We start from the raw sequence: 17,252 nt of genomic DNA, 5'->3' as shown, positions 1-17,252 counted from the left end.
TCAGCCCAGGGCATAATCCTGGAGACCCAGGATCAAGCCCCATATCGGGCTCTCTGCATGGAGTCTGCTTCTCCCTCTGCCTGTGTCTCTGCTTCTCTCTCTGTGTCTCTTATGAATAAATAAATAAAATCTAAAAAAAAAAAAAATCTTACCAGGTAAGACTTAGGAACCTGGCCATCCCCCGTCACTGGATGAGTCTGGGCCATGATCATAGGATGCAAAGCTGAAAGGGTCTCTGGGGACCACCCCAGGCTTCTCCTGGTTTCCTAATCTGGGGAAATGTCTAGCCCAGGAGTTGGTAGAGGGAAGGAGCTTGAGAGGCCGTGATACATCAACTGTGCTGCCTTCTGCTTTGTTGGAGATGTCACAGTTTATCCTCAACTTGAACTCATCCCCTGGTCACAACTGCCACAGCCCAGGCCCAGCCCAGGCTTAGCAAAGGCACCAGCCTTTCCTGTGTTGTTGGGTTGCTGCCTGGGTCAGGCCTGTCTGCTGTGTTGATTCAGTCCACTGTGTGGCCCTGACTCACAGGCCCAGCCCAACTGGTGTCTGACTTAGGGGTTTATCTCGGAAGGAAGCTCCTGCTGTCTGGGTTACAATGCCTGGGCCCCTGGAGCCAGGAGGGGCTAAGGGGAGGGGAAGAAGGAGTTAGAAGGTGGGTGTTAGAAGGCTGATGAAAATCACCTATTGATTGCCTAATTCAGAGAATTATCTTTCCCTGCCTTTTGGTCCATTGCTGGTCACAGAAAGACATTATTCTGCGACCCAAATATAGAGGCAGAGCTTACAATGTCTTGCATAATTGCTGTCCCGTTTATTTTACTTTTTATTTTTTTAACAAATGGATTTTAAAAAATTATTTATTTATTTATTCATGAGAGACACAGGCAGAGGGAGAAGCAGGCTCCATGCAGGGAGCCCAATGTGGGACTCAATCCCAGGACCCCAGGATCACGCTCTGAGCCAAAGGCAGGCACTAAACCACTGAGCTACCCAGGGATCCCTGCTGTCCCATTTAATCTTCAGAACCACCCTGAGAAATTATCCCCATTTTCCAGGAGAGAAGACTAAGCCTCCTGTAGATTAAGTGGCTGCTGTGGCCTCAGAACAAATCAGGAACAGATCCAGCCCTTGGAGGCCAGGGTTTTGGACTCAGTGGACTGTTGTTTTCATCCCCCCGCCCCGCGCCCTTGTAGGAACCTACTTTGGGAAGTACCATTAGCTGGGACTGTGTCCTTTTGATTGTCTACTCCCTGGCGTGAAGTCTAGTTGTGTAGTTAGCATGCACTGGTGGGCAGAGATTGCCCCCAGCAGCTCCCCAGCTCCCCAGGCAAACCCATGTCTGCTTGGTTCCTGGCTCTCCAAGTCTTCCATCAGCAAGAGTGAGAGGTCCTCCCTCCCTGAGTCTGTCTGCGGAAGGGCCTACTGCTTCCCGCCCAGCAGGGGCTTTGTGGTTATTAGCATCCCTTCTTCATCTCTCTCCCTTGAGGTGTGCATGTTTCTCATCTCTTCCTCCTCCTTTATTTACCCTTAGGCCCTGGTTGGGCTTAGTGCAGCTTTAACCTTCTAGCTCAGAGCTGATGAACCCAGGCACCAGGCAGTTCTTATTTTTAACTGAGGATGAGGCTTAAGTGTGCTGCAGAGAAGACACCAAGAGCCCGCCAGCCCGGGGAGTAGAAGGTCATTTTGCCTTGTCTTTTGACTTGCTGTGTAGCTCTGGGCCCACACCTCAATCTCTCTGAACTTTAAGGTCCCTTGGGTACATGGAGACTCTCAAAGATGGTAAAGCAGATAAGAGGGTTATTACTACACATCGAAACAGGCAGGTGCCCCGCCAGCCAATACTGAGAGGTGCTCAGAGGCCAAAGGAGCAGCAGAAAGCCTGGCCAGCTCTTTTGTCTGCTTTCCTTGCCAAGCAGCCTGTCCCTGGGCCTTATTTTTCTCTTCCTCTCTGCAGTGCTGACTCTGAGCTTCCTTGCTCTGGAAAGAAGTCAATAGGGGCAGAGCTCGGATGATTGGGGTGCAGGGGAAGGGGGAAAGGCAGGGGCTCCCAGTAAGGGGCTTTCTGGCTCTGCTCTGCGGTGTGGCAGTTTCAGGCTCCTGTGGGGGCTCCAGCCCTGGCTTCCCATGGTCTCTCTGGGAACACCTAGAGGCAGAGATGCTGCTGTTGCTAGGTGATGGGATAAATAGGTCCTTTGTGGCTCTGGCAGGTGGGAGCTAGGTTGCCCAGGCCAGGGACACGGCAGGGGAGAGCCCAGGGGAGTGGGTGGGGAGGTTCTCTAGCGAGCCAGGAGTCCCAGAGGCTGCTCACGGCTCACAGAGCAGGGCTTGGCCCTTGGCTGGCTCAGGGGCTGCTCTGCAGGTGCCTCCCTCTGCTCTCTGACCCTGAACCTGCACTCCCCCCACCCCTGACCCAACAGCAGGCGGCTGTGTGCTCTCCACCTGCAGCAGGCATAGGGCAGTTTGATGCCTTTACCAGACCGGGCAAGTACTTCCTCTCTTGGGTGCTTCAGCCATGACAGGTAAGGTGAGGAGAGGGGCCAGGGGCCATGGGAGCCGGGAGGTTGTGGGTCAGCAGAGGGAGGGTACGGGTTTCCCGAGATGGGCCTGGCTGTGATGCAGCAGCCCTGATACGTGGAATGTTCTCAGGGATGGCAAATCAAGCTGGCTCTCAAGGATCCTCTCCAGACAGGACCCCCTGCCGGGGCCACGCACGGCTGGGTGCCCTAGCTCTCACATGCTGGGGTCCCAGCGAACGTTTGCACTTGCTCTGCCTCGTGCGAGGCATCCATACAGCAGTGCATTTTCCTTCAGGGCTGACCTCAGCCTCGCCTGCTACATTAGAAGCCACTGGGCCTTGTTCTGAGCCACATAGGTGCTGACCTGTCGGCAATTTGAGCTGAGCACCCCAACCCCCATCGCAGGGCACAGTGGCTCCAGGGCAGGGCCTAGGGGGGCTGGGAGGTGTCAGGTGGCCTGCCACGGTCCTGCCACCAGCCCGCTATTCAGCCTTTTGTCCAGGCACAGCTCTTGACTCCAGGGAGGGCCACGGGAGAGGGTGCAGGGGTAACTATTTCTGTTTCACAAGTGGGGAAACTGAGGCACAGTCGCCATGCAGTCTCTCCCAGGTCACATGGCAAGACAACACGAAGAGCAGAAATGAGGTATTAGTACATGCCCGTTGGGTTGGGTTGAACTTGCCCCGGTGATGCTACTGTTAACGGTAGCTCGGTGACTCCTACAAACCACTCCAGCGGCCTATTCTTGGTGTTTGGGGGAAGCAGCCCATTCTCTACAGCCTGAGTTCTCCACAATTCTACTTGGCTCAACTTTCTTTCTGACCACCCCCCCGGGGGGGGGGTCGATGCAGCCCCCCACCCCCAGGAGGGTCTGTTGGAAAGGAAGCAGCTCCACCTCTGCGCACCTGCAGGTGCTGTGTGGGCAGTGGCTGAAGGGACCACGAGAGAGGCCTCAGGAGTCAGGCCACCTGGACTGACGGTGACCTTAGGGGTTTGCCTAAGGGAATGTCGTGGTGTGCCTTTAGGAGGGGCTGATGGGTCTTAAAGCTTGGGGAGTAGGGGAGCGTGCTCTAAACTGCAATTTATCTGAGCTAAAGAGCTGCCACCCCAGGTGTGGTCTGATGTTTATGAGAGCATCCCGCAGAGTCTGTACTGCCTTCGAAACATCACGCCCTCTCTTTCTTGTTCGGAATTGTCCTTTAAACTTTGAGGAGCGAGGTGGTGTGAGGGAAGAAGGGCTCTGGTGTTCTAAAGTCGAGCTCTACAGTTTACCTGCTGAGCAACCTTGGGCAAATCACTTAACATCTCTGGGCCCCAGTTTGTGCCTTTGGAAGCAGGGGTGGCAAATCGGTGATAGAGCCAGTGAGAAAGGCTCCCGGCGGGGCTCCGCCGGCCAGTGACGATGCACCTTTCCAAGGCCCCAAGAACCCTGTCTGGTCCTCTCCTGCTTTTACGGGTTTGTTCATGGTCCCCCTTGGTGGGTCTTTGTGGTTCGAGGGGTCTCAGCTGCTCTGGCCAGATGACAGTTGCCCCTGTCCCTGTTCCTTCTGAGTTCTGTGTCAGGAGCTCTGGCCTGGATCCAGTTCTGCCCCTTATGAGCCCTGTGCTCCTGGGCAAGTGATTGAGTTTCCTCATGTGTAAAATGGGAAGAGTGTGATCTGCCTCCTGGGTTCGGGGGTGTGGATGAACTACATGATGCAGGAGGCGCCCCTAGCTCGGTGCTCGGCATCTAGAGGAGTGTGGGACTTGGACACCCGTGCCCTTAGCTCCAGTTATCCCGGAGGCTCAGGGAGCAGGACTGTACTCAGCGTTCAAGGAGGGTGCGCATGGCAGTGCATGTTCAAGGGCAGGACTGAGTGTTCTCGCTTGGTCTGGATGCTCCCGGGGAAGCAGCCTCTGGGGAGCTGGTTTGGCTGCTGGGGCCAAGAGCCTCCATCTCCTGGCAAATGTCCGCAGTGACTCTCGGTGTCTCCCATGAACTCTGCACTCGTGATCCTGTAAGTACTGCTGCAGCCGTGCCCTGTGGCTCCTCTGCAGCTAGAGCTTGGCAGTTACATAACTGAAGCTCCCTTTTACCACTTCCCTGCCCACTCAGGAACTCTGCGCCTACGTGAGGCTGTCCTCCCTGGGCTGCCGTCGGCTGGGGAAGGCCATGGGCTGTGGACAGGGCACAGGCGTCAGGCGAGGTCTTCAACCCCCAGAGCCTCAATTTCCTGTGTGTGTGTGTGTGTGTGTGTGCGTGTGTGTGTGTGTGTGTGAGAGAGAGAGAGAGAGAGAGAGAGGTTCTAAGTCTTCTTAATGAGACCAGAATATACACAGCCTCTAGCCCATTGCCTGGTATAGAGTAAGAATGCACTAAATGCCCCTAATAATAAACACAACAAAAATAAGACTATTTTATCCATTCAGTGAAGCACTGTTCTGGGGGCTGGTCATATAGCAGCGAATACAAAAGACAAAGTCCTTGTGCCCACGAGGCATATATCCTACTATTTCTTATTAGTAATTAATGACTACTACTATGGAACCTAGTAAGTACTTGGCCTTGCACATACTCAAAAACTGTCGTCTGTGGAAGGAGCCTGGCAGAGGGCCTTGCATGTGTGGACCAGGCCCTGCACAAATGGTCATTTTTGTGATTTTATGGAGCCTGGGGGCCTGCCCTCAGGAGGGAATCTTCACCCTGGAGCACGCATAGGGACAGCGGCATTTAGGGGTCCTAGGATGATGTCATGTGACCTCTTTAGGAACAAAGGGAGGAGGCTGCAGGCCAGAGAAACAAAGACATTGGGTAGCAATGGTCTTTTAAAGTGGGTAGGGACATCTCAAGGAAGCAGCAAAGGGGATGCTCAGGATGAATGGGGGACATTACAGAAAGTCTCTTTCTCTCTCAGTGCAGGGAAGATCATCTAAGTAACAACGTGTGTGAGTAGAAGCTAGATGATGTAGATGTCCAAAGTAGACCAGGGCAAGGCCAGAGAAGGGCTCTCTGGCACCCTAGAGGACCTGGCGGGGGGGGGACTCCTGGGGTTGCTGCAAGACAAGGGAGGCAGGGCAGGAGTGCATGGGGGGCCCAGGCTGTTTTCCACTTGGGGGTTCTATGTTAGATCTCAGTGGGCAGTGGGCTCCGAGGCTAAAACAAATTTGGGGAAACACTGGCCTCTGATCTGAGAAGACGTCTAAGGTCCTTTCCTGAGGGCCTGTGACTTGGAAGAGCTTGCTTGTTGTTAGCCTGGTGCTTCTGTTGCCCTCTTCCATGGAGAAGACCAGTCTTAGCCCCGATTTGGTTAAAATTTCCTCTAAGTCAGATTTCTATCCTTCACGATCTCATGGCAACTTGAGTGGTTTTCCCAGGCTGCATTGGGAAATTTCTCAGTTGTCTTGAGAAAAATCTAAGTTAATTCTGCCCACTGGTTTCCTTTGTGTGCTCACATCCTCCTTGTGGCCTTTGTTAGGGTAGTGAGGGCTGAAGTCTTCTGGCAGAAAGGATAAGCTCCACTTGCTCATGCTAGTCAACACAGTTTTCACTCAATGCGTGCTTTAGATTATAGAGTTGATCAGCTTCTAGGTAGCGAGGTGGGGCTCCCTGGTTCTGCACTTTGTAGTGCAAGTTCAAGGTCTAGTCTCAGGTTCACGTCTATGGGTTCACATCTTGGAGGAGAAGGAGGGCTTAAGGAAAAATCTGGGCACTTGATATTGAAGTCCTAGAGCTTAGGGATCTTGCCCTGACTCTTCTTGGCCAAGTGACCCTTTCAGGTCATCATCAACCTCTTGAGCCTTGGGATTCCTTTATTTGTAGAACAAGGATCACGATGTCTCAGAGAGCTGGTGTCAGATTCAGGGAGATTCTGGATGTGAAGGTGCTTCTCAGGCTGCAAGATGCTGTGCTTGCTGCATTCAGGTAGGGACGAGATGTTGCTGTTGGCATTCTCTTTAGACCACCCGTGACTCGGGAGAGATGCTCCCAATGGCCCTGCAGTACCGTCCTCTCTGGGGATCAGAGATGTGATCATGAATGAAGGCCCCGTGTCAGGGTGGGAATGGGATGGAGGCGAGGAGGAGTGACCTCAGCCGTGTTACCCTCTTGGTGTCAACATCTGTGGGTGAACAGGTGGCCTGCTCTGCCCGGGGTGGGGGGAGCTCTTCACCCTGCCTCTGTTCCATCTGTGGAGGATATAAAACTGAGAGCTCTGATTCTACATATTCTCTGAATCTTCAGGTTCTTGCCAATGCCTAGCACATAGTTTATGCTTAAGGAACACATGCTGCATGAAGGAGTGAATGCATATTATAAAGGAAGAAACTGCGATCACAGGAAATGCCTAAAGCCATGGTGGGCTCAGCCTGTGAATGTGGCTGAGCCCAGCCAGCCTGACGTGCAGGACAGGTCGTGACAGGAGACTGCTACCACCGTGGACAGGTGCCACCTGAGTATCTCGCCCTCTCCCTCAAGCATCCCGTTCACCCATTACCCTATGAGAGTTTCTGGTTGCATGTAGATTATGCCAGGGAACTGAGAGCTGCTTTGGGAGGGAGGGGGCTGGGGGTGTTGTGGTTTTGAGCCTTGTTTACAAATTTCTGTGCTACAGTTGTGATAGAGCAGCAGGCTGTGGGGTGGAGCTAAGCACGTCGCAGGGGGATTGCCACTTGGGCTCTGCTCAGACTCTCCTTCTCTCCAGTCCCTGGGGTTTCCAGGCAGGCTCGGGCCTGTCCCTCCCTCACCGCAGCCCTGACTTAAAACACCTTGGCAACACCTCTGATAGAATCTGGCATCTTTTCCAGTTGGACTTGGCTCACTTTGTTATCAGTGTCAGATAAATCAGCTGGTTATGGGAATTCAGTCTTTTGTCATTGTCATTCACTCACACACATTTATCATGTGCCTGTTGTGTGCTGGGCTCTGTGATAGGTTTAGGGGCAACAGGTGGCAAAGACCCGGTCCTCAAGAAGCTCACAGCCTGGTGACAACAGGTTTAAAGAAAACTGTGGCAAATGAGCGCATTTTAGGTTGTGAGGGATTTGCTGCCTTGGGGGAATCATTGCTTGGGAATTTGAAGGGTTTTACTGAGTAGATGTTTTCATCTGAACAAGAGGGAAGGCTGCGGGGAGCTGCTGGGAAATCTGAAATGCAGATTCTCAGGCCTGAGAGCCTCTGTCTCCTGACTTCCCAAGGTGGAAAGTCTGTTCAGAGTTCCTGAGTCCTGTTGTTCCCCATCTTCTCCCTTGTTACATCCCCCCTCCCCAAATCGGCTCCTCTGATCCTCTTAGGCTTTGTCAAAGAAGCCGGCTAGAGGAGTACAGGGTGGTTGCTGCCTGTGACTGCTGGCCTCTGCAGCCAGGCACAAGGAAGGATGGTGGGAGAGAGGCCAGGGGCACGGAGGAGACCTGAGGCCTAGACACGTGTCCCTGTCAGGAGCCAGGCCAGAGTTCTACCCAAAGGCTGCATGGGAAGAGCCCTGGGAGGTGGAAGGGGATCTGGGGGATGTGCTTCCACATTCGCATCCTCTGTTCCCTCTGCCTGGAACTGCCCCTCCTCCCCACCCTCCTGGCTCCTGTGCAGCCCAGGCTCCCCTGACCCCCAGATGAGGCCACATCCTGGCCTGAGCTCTCACAGCCCCTGTGCATTTCCGCGCCTCACCGTTGTCACTTGTTAGTTAACCTTGGTTGATGTGATTGAGAACCGTCTGTCCCTTCCCGCCCTCCACCCCCTCTGGACTTGGGGCTCCGTGAGGGCAGGACCTATGTCTGCTTTCTCTTGCCAGCAAGGCTAGTGCCAGCACAGAGGAATCTCATATTGTGTGGAATACAGGAACGGAGCTGGGTGCCCGCTGCACTGCCTGGTGGGCAAGGGTGGCCTCGACCCCATTCTGGACGTGGCTTGGCCCAGAGTGTGAGCCTCCGGCAGCTGGCCTGGCCCCACTGGGCTCCAGGGCTCCGTGGGGACCCTGAACCCAAGTGCCAAGTAGTAGCTGCGGGACCACCATGGGGTTTCTGGCCCCCAGCTGTGTTCCTCTCTGTAGCCTGTGCCCGCCGCTCCAGCCTCCCCAGTGCCCCCATCTGTCACTCTCACTGTTCCCATGTAGTCCTTCTGCCTGGAACACGCTTCCCACCGTCTCTGCCTGGAGAGAGCCTGTCGCAAATACTGTTTCTTCTGGAACAGCTTCCCGACCACCCTGGAGAGAATTAATTCCCTGCCTTCTCTGCCCTAGGGGTGCCTTGTAGTCCCCCCTGGTATTGGACTTGGCACATTCTCTTATGATTCTTTGTGTAAGGAGCTATCGACTTTGGGAGTTATGGGGCAGAATGTGGTCACTGTACCCTTTTGCCCCTCTTCCTGCCGTCTGGAGGCTGGCCACTTACAGGGGCTGGTTAAATGGTTAGGTGGATGGAACTATTTTTGGGGTCACAGCAGCATCAAGCCCCTCGCCCAGGTAGTGAGGGGACCCGGGGAGCAGGCAGGGACCCAGCCTTTCCTTGCTGACCTTGCCCTCCAGGGTCTTTGCAGAGCCCAGAATGGCACCACCAGGGCTGAGAGGGCGACCGACTGAGGTGGGCCCGCCCATGCTCCCAGACCCCCACTGCCACGGTAGGCCTGCTGACCTGCTCCTCGGTCCAGCCAAGCCCAGCAAACCCTTGAGGAGAACCTGCTTCCTCTGGAGCAGCCAGGCCAGGACTGACCTCAGGTGTCTAACACTCTGCTCCGGTAGCTCATGGTATATTTGGGGCCTCGTGGGCAGTAAGGAGCCAAGACCAGGATGGCTCTTGCCAGGGTCCTAGTTTCCCTCTGGGGCTCAACTGCAGCTGAGACAACAGGGCCACATTTCCCTTGGGGTCAGAGATTGGGCTCAGACCTCTGCCCGGGGCCTTCCGCAGCTCCTGCTCTCCCTGGGCCCTCCTAGTCATGCCCAGCTCTCAAGGGAGAACCACTGTGGTGAGGTAGCAACCAGACAGGACTCTGTCCAGGGCGGGCCGGCAGGGGTGAGAGGGAGGCAGGGAGGGGCAGGGGAAAGGGAGGGCTGGGCCTGGGTGTGAGCTGTTCCATTGCTCCCCAGGGCTGGGAGCTATGGTTGTCTGGGCCTCATTAGAGGGAATCACTGGGTTATTAGGCACAGGTGGTTTAGTGGTTAACTTGGGCCAGAAGCTCCCTGGCCCTGCCCAGGATCCTGGCCCCGCTGCTACCTTGCCGTTGGGGCCTCAGACGTGGCCCGCGCTGCTGTGTGCCCACCTGCCCTGCCTCCCTCATACGGCAACGTCCAGTTCCCTCTCCAGCTGGTGAAGCTCAGTGTTGGCCATGCTGCCCACCTGTCATTTGCTGGAGTGGATTCCTCTGGGTCCTTACATTTGTACAGGGCTTCGAGGTTTACGCAGCTATTCACATCACTGGCCCATTCGATCTTTTCACCCACTGTGTGTGTGCATAGGGGGTGGCATGGAAAATGTTTCCATTTTACAGAGGAAGATGATGAGTCTCAGGAAGAGCAAAGTGTCCGGAATAATATGCTAATAAGGGAGCTGCCATTTGACTCTCTGATCCTATAGTTTGTGCTCCAGTTAACTGCCTTAGAATCTACCTCCTTCCTATGTCTCTACTCTCTCGGGAGACACCCAGGCCTCCCTAGTGCCCCCAATAAGCAGCTCGCAGGCAGGAGCTACTTCCTCTTCTCTCCAGAGAGCCCAGCAAGACCATGGGGGATCAGCTTCTAGGTGCTTCCTCGGATGGGGACAGGGTAAGCCAGCTGAATTGCAGAGCAAAGCAGGCAAGCCCTTCTCCTTCCTGACCCTCTACTACCCCAGCACTGGGGCTAGAGTTTTGCCAGACTTTCCAGAGGAATGTCATGGGAAGTGCTCAGGCTGGGGGTCAGGGGACCGCCACTCACGAGGCCCCAGCCAGTCACCTCTGTTCCCGTTGGACAGAAAGCTTCCCCTTCCTTCTTTTTCCCTCCCCTTTCATTTTTGTGTTGATTTTCTGGCAACTGCAGCCTGTTCTCCAGGAAGCAGAGAGGGAAGATTCCCTGAGATCCCCCACTCAGATCCAGATATTATGTCTTCCCCTCCCTGTCCTCAGTTGTCCTGGAAAGATGGGATTGATTCTCTTTGTCCCAAGACAGTGAAGAAGCTCTCTAGGTGCTCAGAGGGGGAGGAAGAGAGGGGACAGGGCCCAGAAAGAGACCAAGTAGATCCCCACACACATTGGGTTGTTTTGGGGCAGCTGTCCATTGTTTGGTTGAAGAAGAAAAGGAGTCCGTTTCCCCAGGGAGGTGACGGGGCCGTCACAACAGCCCCTTGCCCTTGGAACAACAGTGCCAACCTTAGCCAACAGACCCGGAGACTTTGCACGAAGAGCGGGCAGGATTTAGGAGGGAATAGTGGCCCATGTGTCCAGCTTCATGGGTGCTGTGCAGCGCCCTTTGGTAAAGAAGGGGAGAGGAGGGCAGGGGGGTACTGAGGCTTCTAAGGGCCTGAATGTGGGGGTGACTCGGTGTGACCTCTTTTCTCACTGGGAAGCTGTTACAAAATCCACAGGCTGCCAGAAGGGCCCTTTATGGGGAGACCTGCCCTCCCCCAGAATTCAGAGCAGAGGGCGCCCGCACTCACCATGCCGGCTCTGCGATCTGCCAGGTTTCTCTGCGGCTGGAGCTGAGGGGTGGCCGTCAGGAGGGCCTCCTGGATGGGCCCTGGGTGGCAGCAGCTCGGAGGCCCGGGCAGCGGCGGCTGGAAGAGGCCTAACTGTGGGGCACGCCTCGGGGCCGCGTGTGCCGCATCCCTCTCCCCTTAGCACCCTGGCCGCCTCCACCGCCCTGTTCCAGGAGTGATTGGGGACCGTGGGGCCAGTTGATTAAAACAACCTCACAGTTGAAGTTGCTAAACTGGAATGATTAATGCATCTTGTAACCTGACACCGTCCTAGGGGCTGGAACACACCTGGAGTCATTCATGGCCCTTTGGCCTCCGTATAGGGGACACGCCTAGGATGTTGCAAAAGCCTTCCTGCCTGAATGACTCCCCCCCGCCCCCCCCTGGGGGGTGTTGCTGGTGGGGATGTCGAGGGCGCTCCCTGTCTCTCTCCTAGCCCCCCCACTTCTCCATGTGTGGGTGCTTTTGATGGGGGTTGTGGGAAGGCGGAGGAGTTTGGGGTGCTCAGGAGGACTGGATTGTTGCCATGTGTGGAGCAACAGGATGGGAAGGCTCACAGAGCACCTTCTGCCCTGGAGAAGTGAGCTATGCCCCCTGCCTTGGCCCGGCACCCCTTCTCTGCAGGGCTCCTACCCAGCGCACCTGCCGGCACCCCTTCCATGTGTCCCTTGCCCGTCCTTACTGGTAATTACATATTTGAATATCTTGGGCTGAGTTGCCAACCCGCCCCCCACCCCCAACCACCGCCTCACACACACCTCCCCGGGCAGGGGTTAGACAAGGTGAAACCATGAATCAGAGAGGCAAGGCCACATACCCAAGACCACACAGTAAATTAGCGTCCGATTCCGAACAAATCCAGGTCTTCGGTTCCTTGGCTTTGACCCTCCTGGAGACCAGCCCAGGGTAGACATGTGCCCTGGCCCCTCCATGCCTGGGACCCACGCAACCACGTGAGGAAACGTTTTGTTCCCATTGGATCACTGAAGTGATCAGAGCTCATGGACAGGAAGTGGCTGGACCCCAAATTGCACCAAGTTTTTGGCAGAGCCAGGACGTGAATCTGGTGTTCTCCACGTGAACAGGCCGAAAGCAGTGCGAGTGTCTGAAGCTCTAGGTCTAAGGTCTGGGAAACACGGTTCATGGAACATGGTAGTGATGTCTGAGCAGGAGGGGGGTAGATTTAACTGCTGGTCGGCCCCCTCTCAGCTACTCAGTGTGGGGTGACCTTGGACTTGTCTCTGAGCAGCACAAACCCGGGGCTGATTTGAGGGTCTCTTGAGCCAACATGGCACCAGCCCTTCCCCCCTCTAGGGCAGGGGGCTTTGGAACTGGAAGTCTGGAGCAGAGTGAAGTGCCTCTCATGTCAGAACAGGTGATTTTGGGGGACAGGCTGCAAAGACCTAGGCGGGTGCCTCCCTTTTAAGGAGGACTCCCACAGTCCGACAGTGCAAGGACAGTGGGCCACCCTGCACCCAGCTCTCCCCAGCCCTGGTTCCTTGTGTGGCCCACATTTGAATCTCCTCTCTGGGTGCTCAGGTGATGAACCAGGAAAGAGAGGTAGCTGCCTACACTAGAGCGCTGCGGCATGTTGGAGGGGTGCTTCCTCGACCCTTCTGGCTTAGCTCTGGGCCCAGCTCCCAGGTGGGTCTGGGGGCCCAAGGAAAGGTGGGGCTGCTGTGGTGTCTGGGAAAAGGTTGCAGAATCTGCAGGTGGAGGTGCAGAGGGCCCCGTACCTCCCAGGAGCCAGATGGGAACTTCTGCGGGACCCTCCCCACCAATTCATCCAGGGGCAGCCTTAGCTCCCCACTAACTGCCTCCTGTCCCCCCTCTGACCACTCTCTCTTCCACTTATCTCTTTAGAGTCCCATCCTGGATTTCTTCCCCGTCTCTTCCCTTCCTTCTGCTCTCCTCTGATCTCTTCCTCTCTCTTCCTATTCCTTCCCCTCTCATTTCCGGCATGTGGGTCAAGATCAGAGGCAGTTTTGCCATGAAGCTAACACAGCCTGAGCTGTAGATGCCACCTCCCCACCCCCCAACTGCTTCCCTTGTGTGGCCACTCCAAGGCCAGGAAAGGTCCCAGAGATTTGTCCACATGGACATGTTATTGGAAATTGTGCAGCAGTTTTTTGGTCTGTTTTTTTCTGAAAAAAGGGCCCCTCAGAAAGCTTCAGGCCTCACAAAACCTGGCCCTCTCTTCGGTCAAGGGCATGGGCTCCAGGAACCTAGCGTCCTGTGTCCTCATCCCAACCCCTGATCGCACACAACTGGCCATTTTATTCAATCCTCCTGAGCTCTGTGTTCCTCTTCTGTGAAAAGCAGATGATAATATTACAGACCTCACAAGGTTGTTATGAGATTTAAATGAGATAATCTCTACCTGACCCCTAAAATCAAAAACCTTCATGATTAGAGCAATTATCCCTATTTGTTTCACAAAACATGTATTTATGGAGCTCCTGTGAGAGCCAGGTCTCGTGCTAGGAGCCAGGGATTCAGAGATGAGAGACACGGGCCAGGCACACACTCTGGGAGGGGATACAATGCATCCGTCAGTCATACTGAGTTCCACAGTGGGGTGTCCTAGCCGGGGCAGGGGTGGCAGGAAGAAGACTCTTCGGAGGTTCAGAGATCCTTTTTCATCATGTACTGCCCTCCCCTTAATTTCCTTCTTTCCTTCCTCCTTCCTTCATTCCCTGCCCCCCAGGACATTTTTACTTAGCTATGTCATTTTTAGGACAGTGTAGTAATTGCCAGTTGTTCTGATTGTACACTTGATCTTCATATCAGAACCATCTGCTCCTCCACCCAACAGTTAATTTTCTGTGGTGTTAAAGGCACTGTGGTGCGGTGCCTGGGGGCTCAGGCTCAGTCTGCCTTTCAGCTCGGGTCATGATCTCCAGGTCCTGAGATCGAGTCCTGTGATGGAGTCCCGTGTCTGCTTCGTGCTCAACTGGGAGTCTGCTTCTTTCTCGGTCCTGCCCACCTCTGCCTGTTCATGCTCTTTTCCTCTTGTTCTCTCTCAAATAAATAAATTCTTTACAAGAAAATAAATAAAGACACTGTGGTTTGTGGTTGGAAAAAATAAATAGCTTGTGTCTTAGAGAGCCCAATCTACCCACGTACTGTATTTCTTTTCTAAAAGCAGGAGCTTCTGAGGGCAGCAAACCTTCTAGATCCTTCCTGCTCAAGGTGTGTCTGTAGAGCCACCAGCATCCATGCCTCACCTGGGAGCTTGTTAGAAATGCAAAATCTCAGCCACCTTTGCCCCGACAGACCTACTGAATCAGACTCTGTGTTACAAGATCCCTGGGTGATTCGTATGTACCTTAAAGTTTCAGAAATGCTGTTCTACATCTCTTCCCACGCTCAGGAGTGGGTAGAGGCTGTTATTTCTGGAGTGAGCTGAATTTAGAGACGGGAGCTTGCCACAGATGAACCTTTGGGGTTCCATCCAGCCAGCAGAGTCTATGGTTCTTTCCTTGGAGCCCAAGTAATTTGAGCTCAGTTTCAGCGACAGACCCTTCCGTTGGGGCCTCTTCTGGGAAGTTCCGAGGAGGAGGAAGAAGCAGACGGTGGGCATTTACTGGCAACAGCCCCTACGGCCCAAGCCAAGTGGCTCTGAGCTGCAAGCTGCGGTGCTCGGGGAATGCAGTGTGTGTCTGTGGGGACAGAAGGGGCGCCTTGGCTCACTGTGAGGTGTGCAAGTGTAGCCCTCTGCTGATTTGCTAACCTTCTGGAGGATTTTCACTGCTAACCAGCCCTTCTCCCAAGACATGGTTTAGGTCTCGAAGTCATGGAGTGAAGCTTCATCCATCTGCACCAAAGGGGAACTGGGGACATTGAGAATCCCTAATCCTGGTGGATCCCTGTTGGGTGGGAGCTGACCTTCCTTTTGCACCCCTTGCTGGGGTGAATTCCACTGAGGCTGGGAGAGGGTAGGGGGGTGAGGGGAGACAGGTGTATCTAACAGAAGGACGGGACACATTTGCTTCAATAAGCCACAGAAGTAAAACCTTGCTAACACATCGCCTGGGTTCCTGTGTGCCAGGCTGTTACATCTGTGCAGAGAAATGGCATGACCTCCCATCTTGAGGCCACCCAAGCATGTGGCTGCTGCCGTTACCTCCGTTTACAAAGGGGGAAGCTGAAGCTCAGAGAGTGCCAGGCCCCAGGTTCATGTAACCTAGGACATCTGAGGCTTTTCCACTTCATCGGATGTGGGCACATCGTGCGTGGAGAGGGTCCGCAGTGGCCTCTGCAGTACTCTGGAGACCTCACAGAGCCATTCAGGTCCCCCTAGCCCCAGAGCTCTGTGTGGGTCTGCCTGGCCCCTGGGGGCAATTTCCACATTGCCCATGTCATTTGACATTGGTCTCAGAAAAATACCTTGTCATTCAGCCTTCTCCCCACAAATTAGGCAAAGAATGAATTTCAGATTATTGCTGAGTCCTTCCTTCCATCTGTCTCTAGAAGATGCTCTCATTCCACCCTGGAGCAGCTGGTGGTGGAAAGAAATAGGGAGGGCACTGGGGCTGGGAGACATTGCCTTTCATCCTAACTGTGCTGTAAATCTGAGACCATGAGCATCTAGGATTTTGATGATTTTTTTTTTTTAAAGAACCTGGCTAGAAATTAAATTGTATAGATGAACATTTAATTACATTTAGATTCTCAGGATCAATAGCTTGTACAAGGCATAATCACCATGCATGGCTTTAAATTTGGACTAGAAGGGCTCTGTGGCTTACTGGCTGTGTCACCTTGGGCACATTAATTAACGTCTCTCTGCCTTACTTCTTTCATCTGTAAAATGGGTGACAATAAAAAGACCCACCTTCTAGGGCTGTTGTGAGGATCAAGTGACTTAGCATTTGTTTACTGGTATGTGGCACACAGTAAGTGCCACGGAAATACTGCCAGTAAGGTGAAAAAGAGGATTATTTTAGTCACAGGTAAAATGAATCATTACCTTCAGAATGTGTTTTTGGATTACTGTGTGCCACATATACTGCGCATATCACTCATTCTTTAATGCTTCGTCAGCACTGCATGTTTGTCATTCTGGTTCCAGCCCTCTCTTTTGCCAGTAGGGTGGGTGAGGGCAGGATCTTTACCCTTTAGGGTCTCAGTTACCGGCAGGGTAAAAAGACCTGCACAGTCTGCCCCATGGGGCAGCTGGGAGCATGGGGAGGCCCACAGGGGAGGCCCCACGCACCTCCAGAGTGCTGTCAAGGTAAGGGGCCAGCTACTTGTATCGGGACTTGTGAGAATTTCGAGGGCCCATATGTCATCCCTCCACCTGCTCTGGGAAGGGCTGGATTGTCCTGCATCTGCTCCTTCCAGGTTCTTAGAGCTGCACTGAGTTTTGCCCGTCATGTGCTTGGCTCATTCTGTTGGCTCGTTCTGCGTCTCACTACGGTTGCAGAAGAGGTCCAGCCCCCACATCTCATTTCTGGCATTCTACTCTTGTCCCTCTCCAGGGATGGAATTACAGGCTGATCCCTGAAGAGAGACAAAAAAACAAAGTGCCAGAGGTAAGCAGGGGCCCGAACCAGAGAAGGTGAGCCAGTCAGAGGCTTGACAGGACAAGTTCCTGGTTCCCTCTGGCCCAGCTACCTAAGGGTGCCGTCTAGAGGTGCTAAATCACAAATATGATCCAGCTTTGACTTTTTGCAGAGGTATGTTGGTGAATGCTTGCTGATGTGGTCAGGGCAGCTCTGGGTGCACCCAGGGAGCCGACAGGTGACTGGTGTGATAGGCCTCACAGGTGCAGAGGGCATGATAGCAGGAATCATGGATCCAGGAAGGAGGCAGTGAGAGCATCAGTGTCTTATCTGGCGTCGTTGGGAGGGAACATGCATGGATGAGTGAGGAAACATCACGTATGTTTACATGCAAAGCTTTATAGGAACAAAGCACTCTTTCTTTGACCTTCAAAATGACCTTGTGCAGTTGACCCAAGCACCAAGGCTCAGAGAAGCTGAGTGACTTGTCCGGGATAACACTGAACTGGAACTGACGCAGTAGCAGTCCCAAACCCATTCACATGGCACTTTCTTCTACCTCTGTTGACCCCTGGGCAGGATAGCTTTCTGC

At 54.0% G+C, this 17,252-nt stretch overlaps 1 protein-coding gene across 1 annotated transcript in view; it reads right to left on the bottom strand.

Moving 5' to 3' along the window:
* Positions 1 to 11,387, bottom strand: part of TMPRSS4 (transmembrane serine protease 4) — a 36,630-nt gene extending 25,243 nt beyond the window's left edge. Inside the window, exon 1 of the mRNA XM_072822208.1 lies at positions 11,115 to 11,387. Coding sequence (XP_072678309.1) covers positions 11,115 to 11,117 — 3 coding nt within the window. The 5' untranslated portion in view covers positions 11,118 to 11,387. The remainder of the gene's footprint in view (positions 1 to 11,114) is intronic.
* Positions 11,388 to 17,252: the final 5,865 nt, after the last annotated feature.

Source organism: Canis lupus, chromosome 3, assembly GCF_048164855.1.
Source record: "Canis lupus baileyi chromosome 3, mCanLup2.hap1, whole genome shotgun sequence".
NCBI lineage: Eukaryota > Metazoa > Chordata > Mammalia > Carnivora > Canidae > Canis > Canis lupus.
Note: the sequence above shows the minus strand (reverse complement) of the source record. Positions and strands in the feature narration are given on the sequence as shown.